At 34.8% G+C, this 7,485-nt stretch overlaps 1 protein-coding gene across 1 annotated transcript; it reads left to right on the forward strand.

Annotated features, from left to right (window-relative positions):
• On the forward strand, positions 4,070-7,282 carry LOC104701515 (serine/threonine-protein kinase STN7, chloroplastic). The gene is made up of 10 exons (XM_010417212.2): positions 4,070-4,562; positions 4,660-4,746; positions 4,907-5,026; positions 5,116-5,214; positions 5,291-5,459; positions 5,552-5,645; positions 5,766-5,859; positions 5,958-6,014; positions 6,465-6,878; positions 6,971-7,282. The coding sequence occupies exons 1-10, from the start codon at positions 4,164-4,166 to the stop codon at positions 7,130-7,132; spliced, it is 1,695 nt and encodes a 564-aa protein (XP_010415514.1). The 5' UTR covers positions 4,070-4,163; the 3' UTR covers positions 7,133-7,282.

Below are 7,485 nucleotides of genomic sequence, written 5' to 3' on the forward strand. Positions count from 1 at the left end.
ATTAATTAAAACTTAGTCTTAGCTTTAAATGTTCAAATACATAAATATTGATGATTTAGAGCATAATGGAAAAAAAAACTAGTAATCTATTTTTGAAGTAAATTTTCTCCAATTCACCTTTATTCTCACCTTTAAAATAAAAATTGCTATATTTTCCTCTATTTATAGAGAAAAAATAGAGTTTCTCTATTTATAGAGGAAAAAATAGCAATCTATATTTTAGATGTGAGAATAGAGATGAGTTAGAGTAAAAAATAGAGTTTCTCTATTATAAAAGAAAAAATAGAGCAAACCATTGGAGATGGTCTTAGGTAGTCAAACTTATGAAAAAGTAATTTATTTTTTACATTCTATTCATTGAAAACTGAAAAGCCAAATAATTGTAATAATTATTTTACCTCATAATCCCACACATTGGTGCATTTTCGTATCATTTAAAATTACTTCGTCAAATATTGATAAGAATTCACTTCCCCCCCCCCCTTATTTATTTTACAAATAATTTGTTTTCAGAATCAGACTGAGACCTGCAAAGACAAAACAAAGCAGAGTTATCTTACAAACAAACATATCGAAAGTAAATAATCAATGATAAGACAGAAGACGAATTGTAGCATACATATCCGAAACAAAAAAATAAGAAGCACAAGGACTCTATGCTGCACCTTAAACAAAAAATTGGTTGCCAAAATCAGTCTGATCGTGCAAAGAAAAAATAAACATAAAAAATAAGTAAAATTTCATTAAAAATAAGTAAACTTACATTAATTTTGTGAACTCCAAGTTACTTCACAGTATTTATGACTTGGAAAAAGATGTGACCACATGGATTGAGAAGTTTTTGATATACAATGTGTTTGTTTTATATTAGTGTGGGTTATGAAGTCCTTCTTTGTTATGCTGGTTGCTGCATGGTTCTACTGTGAAACATACTTAGAAAATGTAGAAAGAGTCTTTGATTTATCGATATGTGGTTGAAACTTTTATGGGTCTTCCATTGGTTGAATATATAAGAAGAAGATACTTGCCTGTAGAGACATGTGAAATATTAACAGACCGACTCAAGCTGAATCTAAAATAACTTTCCTTTTTTTTTGCATATGTTTTGCATAAGATTTGCATAAGATTTGCATAATACTTATTATTTAATTTTTGTTGCAATTCTCTTATTTTTTTATAATAAATATTTATATAACAATTTAAATAAACAATCCTAGCTAGCAAAATGTATATATCTTTTATCTTCATTTCTTTTAAAACTATATTTTTATTATATATAATTTAATATATTAGTATTTACCAATTTTTTGACCTAACAAAAAATTGTTCTAGATCAGCCCACCAATATCAACTTAGAGCACACAACCTTCAATATTAAGAAAATGAGGTAAACAAAGAATTTTGTTAACTTTGTACTCCATATTCTTATCATTATATTGTTTAACATAAATTTGGTTTTTTGGTGTTGAAATTAGTTTCGTGTGGAGAAATTGAATCTGTGGATAACAGATTTCGGAAGACGAGACGGCAAGAAGCATATACTCAGCAATGCCAATATATCAGATAAGCTTGTGGCTAATGTTAGCCGCAGTGAACTCCCAACAGCATATAACTTAGTTTGAGTGTAACATCTGGAAAAAAGCCAAAAAATATCTCAATAATTTTTTATTTGGACGTTTAATACTTGGTCTTTTTTGGTTAGAAAAATAATATCCAGATTAACAAAAACGTGTAATTCAATAGCTCAAGAATTAAATGTTGTCATTTTCCTACTAACGATTTCTTAACAAAAAATAATTTCCAGTTTTACCTTTATTCATTTCTATTAATTATTAATTTATAAATAACATAAAATTAATTGTATATTTTTGGAATAAAAAAATATAATTGTTCTTAATATTTCATTTTATCACTATTTTATTTCTTTAATTCAAATAAGATTTATATTTTATTTCTTTAATTGTTTTTAATATTACATTTTATTACCATTAAAAAAAACTCAAATAAACTAATCAGAAAAACAAGATGATTGTTTAAAATCGTTATCGACTTTGTTCTTTTTTTCTAACCGTTATTGACTTTCTTTTGTCCATTCAATGAAATTTCACTGAATCCCCAAGCATTAACCAGCTGCAAGATTCTGAATAAACCCAAATCAGAAATTTTGAATTGAGATATACAAAAAGAATTAAGTTGTTTTGTGTTCTCTGTCACATGAGGTGGAAGCTGTAATGCGGCTGTACCGGTGGAAGCTCTATGAATCTTTGAATTTATTTGTGAAGCATCGGTGATGGAGATAACCCCCTCGTCGGCACATTGTTGCTTCGATCAGATTTGGGTGATTGCAGCTGGACCGCCAAAATCAAAGGCTCGTTGGTCGGATCCAACAGAGTTTGAAGCTGAACCACATCGAATTAAAACAAATTTGGTTGTGGTGGAGAGTTGTTGCGACGAGGGACGATAGAGAGAGAGAAGATTGGAGAGGGTTAACAGTGATTGTGGATTTGAAAGAGAATTTGGAAGGTGGAGTAGACGCAAAATAAAAAGAGAGATGAGTGAGGGAAGAGACATGTGAGAAAGAGACAGATTGGTCGAGATAAAGGGATCATGGCGATTGGGTTTCTTTGGTGTGTGAGAAATGAATTGAGGGATGATAGGCTCTCATCGTTTTTCTTCTCCCACACAATTTCAGTTTTAGGGTTTATGTATATTTGGGAATTGGAACATTAATCGGATCGGGATTTGGTTTGGTTTGATAATTATTGGGTTTATTTTTTTTATTCATCGGAAACACTGAGAAATCTTTAACAATTTTTTTTTTTTATTTGGAGAAAATAAAATATAAATATTTTTTGAATTAAAATAAATAAAATAGTGATGAAATGAAATATTAAGAACAATTATATTTTTTATTCCAAAAATATAAAATTAATTTTATGTTATTTATAAATTAATATTTAATAGAAATGAATAAGGGTAAAACTGGAATTTATTTTTTGTGAAAAAATCATAAGTAAGAAAATGACAACATTTAATTCTTGAGGTATTAAATTACACGTTTTTATTAATTAGAGTATTATTCTTCCAACCAAAAAAGACCAAGTATTAAATGTTCAAATAAAAAATAAATGAGGTATTTTTTGGCTTTTTTCCCGTGTAACATCCCCAATTTTTTTGAATTGTTCATTTTTTATTCAGGGTAAGCAAAACATATCAATGCAATTGCTAAGATTATTAAGTAAAAGTAAAGTAATTGAAATTAATAAATTTCAATTTTCAAAATGAAACAAAAAAAGGATTTTCTTATATTGTGTAAAGTTCTCATATTTATAAGTTTTGCTTTTAATCACGTCTCAAACTGAGCATGTTTGCGAAGCTCCAAGTAAGTACCCATAAACCTGCATCGTTCTTCCTTACAGCAACGTTTCTTCTCAAGTTCTCATCAAGACGGAGACGAGCTTCTTCAACAACAAGCCAGCCAGTAACTTCTCCTCTACAGAGAGGACACACAGGTTTGCAAGTCTCTTCTAAAACCTTGGAGCGAGGCTCATCAGGAGGTGGAGGTGGAGGAAGGTGATTCAGTACCACAGGCGCTAATGAAACGACCCAAACAGTTGGAGTGAAGGTGATCAGTGTTGCAGACAAAAGCACGGCAACCGTTTTTCGTAAGAAGAGCACTGGAGAAGAACACCGTTGTGAGGGAAATCCAAACGAATGGGACAAGTCAAATCATCCAAATTGATAGTCAACAGAAGCTCTTGGCTGCTACAGAAGGTCTTTGCTTGAAGCCGCTTTTCACAAACATGTTCCAGAGCCATCACAAAAAGAAAAACAAGGATCACTCCATGTCTTTAAATTTACTTCGTCTAGTGTTAAAACAAAAAGATCCTGATAAGTGATAACCACGTTAATACATCACCGTTGTTAAATCTCTCAAGCAGATCATTAATGGGCTGAAAAAGCCCATTAGTTAAACCTTCTCATATCCGAACCTGATTTAGTCCACGTATCCTTTGTGGTGTAATCTACTAATTAATTGATTCAAAAAGAAAAAAAGAAAAAGAAACTAGTGGTTCGAAATCAACGGCGTTTAAGCAATTTGGGATTCTTTTGTCTTCCAAAAAAAAAAATTGAACTCTGCCGGTGAAAAAATCTCCGCCTCCATGGCTACAATTTCTCCGGGAGGAGCTTACATCGGAACTCCCTCACCGTTTCTCGGCAAGAAACTCAAACCTTACTCTCTAACCTCACCGGTTTCGAGTTCTAATTCTAAACCAACGGTGAAGCTCAGTTCCGATTGTCGCGCTCAATTGATCGACGCGGTTCACAATCTCTTCGTCGGAGTTGGTGTCGGACTTCCATGTACGGTTATGGAGTGTGGCGATATGATCTATCGCAGTACCTTGCCGAAATCTAACGGTTTAACGATCACTGCTCCTGGAGTGGCGTTAGCTCTCACTGCTTTGTCGTATCTTTGGGCTACACCTGGAGTGGCTCCTGGTTTTTTCGATATGTTTGTTCTTGCTTTCGTTGAGAGATTGTTTAGACCTACTTTTAGGAAGGTTTGATTATGGATGATGATGTTTTTGGATGTGTGTGTTTTTGGGTTCTTTCTCTTGGTTTGATTGATTGATGGGATTAGGTTTTGGTTTTGTGCAGGATGATTTTGTTGTGGGGAAGAAATTAGGAGAAGGTTCGTTTGGTGTTGTGTATAGAGTCTCATTATCCAAGAAACGTTCTAATGAGGTAATAACAAGTGGTTTGGATCAAAATGATTCATGTTAAATCCTTATCATTTGATTTGTTATCAGATCAGATTGTGTAATCAGAGAGATTGAGGTTGTGATTTTTTGTTATTAAAGTGAGGATAGGGTTTGGTGATGTATGTTATTTTGGTTGTTGATAGGAGGGTGAGTATGTATTGAAGAAGGCAACTGAATATGGTGCAGTGGAAATTTGGATGAACGAGAGGGTTCGAAGAGCTTGTGGTAATAGCTGTGCTGATTTTGTTTATGGATTTCTAGAGGTAATTTATCTTCCTTCTAAGATGACATTTTCCATCAAGTATTCAGGTTTCTAGATTTATGTTTTTGTTGTCTGTGAAAACCATTGCAGAAGTCTTCAAAGAAAGGACCTGAATATTGGCTGTTATGGAAATATGAAGGAGAATCAACACTTGCTGGTTTGATCCAGAGTAAAGAATTCCCTTACAATGTAAGTCATTTTTCCGGTTTATTTATCTTTTGCAGTCATCTCTATACGTTGTCACATTTGTAAGACAATGATGTAGGTAGAAACTATCATCCTTGGCAAAGTACAAGACTTGCCTAAAGGGTTGGAAAGAGAGAACAAAATTATTCAGACTATCATGAGGCAACTCTTGTTTGCATTGGATGGTCTTCACTCAACCGGGATTGTCCATAGGGATGTTAAGCCTCAGAACATTATATTCTCAGAAGGTAAATGATCTTAGTTTCCTGAACCTTTTCAAGCAAGGAACCCAATGAAAGGATGAGGACATGCGTTTTTGTGTCCACTGAAACTTGATCAGGTTCTCGTTCTTTCAAGATCATTGATCTTGGAGCTGCAGCTGATTTGAGAGTGGGAATTAACTACATCCCGAAAGAGTTTCTCCTGGATCCAAGGTCTTTATCTTTCAAAAATTTGTATCTTTCTCTGCCAAGTATCATAAATGTGAACCTCAGATACAGAAATTTTGTTTCACCGTAATATAAGTACCCTTCTTTTCGGCTTGTTGCTTTCAGGTATGCAGCACCTGAGCAATACATCATGAGCACCCAAACTCCATCTGCACCTTCAGCACCTGTTGCAGCTGCACTTTCCCCTGTCCTGTGGCAGGTGTAAACTTAATTGTTGATTAACTGATCTTAATTGACAGAAAGCTATCCTACTACTTAAGTGCTAGATTTTGATGTATATGGTTTTTTTCCAAACAGATGAATTTGCCTGACAGGTTTGATATCTACAGCATTGGTCTCATCTTCCTTCAAATGGTAAGTAGCAAACCATCAATCGCTTGTAGTTTTCTCTAAGTTTTGACTCAGGCATGTTCAATTATCTTTGACAACCACATTTTGCGTAGATAGTCCAGTGTCATCTGGTTGTGGATCAATTCATGTTAAACTTGTGTTCAGCAACTATCGATGCCACATTAGCGATTCATTCAGTGACTAGAATTAGAGTAAATAAGAGATGCTTCAGGTTTTGACTTCTTAGAGTTCTTGAGTATTTTGTTGGTTGGGGCCTTGGGAAAGTAAGGGATGCTCTTGAAATTATATTCTTGGATTACTTTTGATTCTATTGTCTGGTGTGTTCTTGGTTTTATCATCCCTTCCTCGATTACAAGAGCAGAAACCATTTTCGTTCTTATCCGTTTCCTTGTGTGGGGAAATGTATCCATTATATACCATATTAATGTTCTCGCCATGCTTTTATTGTTCCAGGCATTCCCATCCTTACGATCTGACAGCAACCTCATTCAGTTCAACCGCCAGTTGAAAAGATGCGAGTATGACTTAACTGCTTGGAGAAAATTAGTGGAACCTCGTGCAAGCGCTGATCTCCGTAGAGGGTTTCAGCTATTAGACCTAGACAATGGCATCGGATGGGAACTTCTAACATCAATGGTCCGATACAAAGCAAGGCAAAGAATCAGTGCAAAAGCAGCTCTTGCTCACCCATATTTCGATAGACAAGGATTGCTTGCGTTGTCCGTCATGCAAAACCTGAGGATGCAGTACTTCAGGGCTACACAACAGGACTACAGTGAAGCTGCAAACTGGGTGATTCAGTTAATGGCAAGAAATGGGACAGAGAAAGATGGCGGATTCACAGAAACACAACTCCAAGAGCTCAGGGTTTGTTGTCAATCAATCTACACTCTTTCATTTCTTCAAGTACTACCCAAGTTTGATGCCCAAATCATTGTTTCTCTTTTGTATTATTGTAGGAGAAAGAGCCTCGAAAGAAGGCGAGTGCGCAGAGAAACGCTCTTGCATCAGCACTTAGGCTTCAGAGGAAGCTTGTAAAAACAGTTACTGAGACTATAGATGAGATTAGCGATGGACGCAAGACTGTGTGGTGGAACCGATGGATCCCCAGGGAAGAGTGAAGACAGAATCAACTTACGATTTCATTTTCCTTCCGATATTGTAAATGTCAATGTATATCTTATTAACCCGTAGTAAAAAGTTTCTACTACTTGTAAAATCAAGTAACCTTAAAGAAAACATTGTACCTAAATCCGCACACTTGGCACTCTCTGACTCTGTTTCTGAAGTTTTCAGAACTCTTCTGAATACTTGTTGATGTCATTGGAATATGTGAAACCGTCAACAAAAAAAAAAAAAAACAGAAGGCAGGTTTAATTTCTTGAACAGTACGTTACCCCTTCGGGTTTTGGACCCTGAGAAAACCATGAGCTGCGCACGAAGAGTCAGAGAAGTCTCTGGTCAAGCAATTTTA

Source organism: Camelina sativa, chromosome 7, assembly GCF_000633955.1.
Source record: "Camelina sativa cultivar DH55 chromosome 7, Cs, whole genome shotgun sequence".
In the NCBI taxonomy this organism is placed as follows: domain Eukaryota; kingdom Viridiplantae; phylum Streptophyta; class Magnoliopsida; order Brassicales; family Brassicaceae; genus Camelina; species Camelina sativa.

Bases quoted from the DNA above. Each gene is read 5' to 3' on its own strand.
- LOC104701515 (XM_010417212.2), top strand. From the start codon at position 4,164: ATGGCTACAATTTCTCCGGGAGGAGCTTACATCGGAACTCCCTCACCG. The intron at 4,563-4,659 runs GTTTGATTATGG...GGTTTTGTGCAG, and splicing joins TTAGACCTACTTTTAGGAAG to GATGATTTTGTTGTGGGGAA. The intron at 4,747-4,906 runs GTAATAACAAGT...GGTTGTTGATAG, and splicing joins CCAAGAAACGTTCTAATGAG to GAGGGTGAGTATGTATTGAA.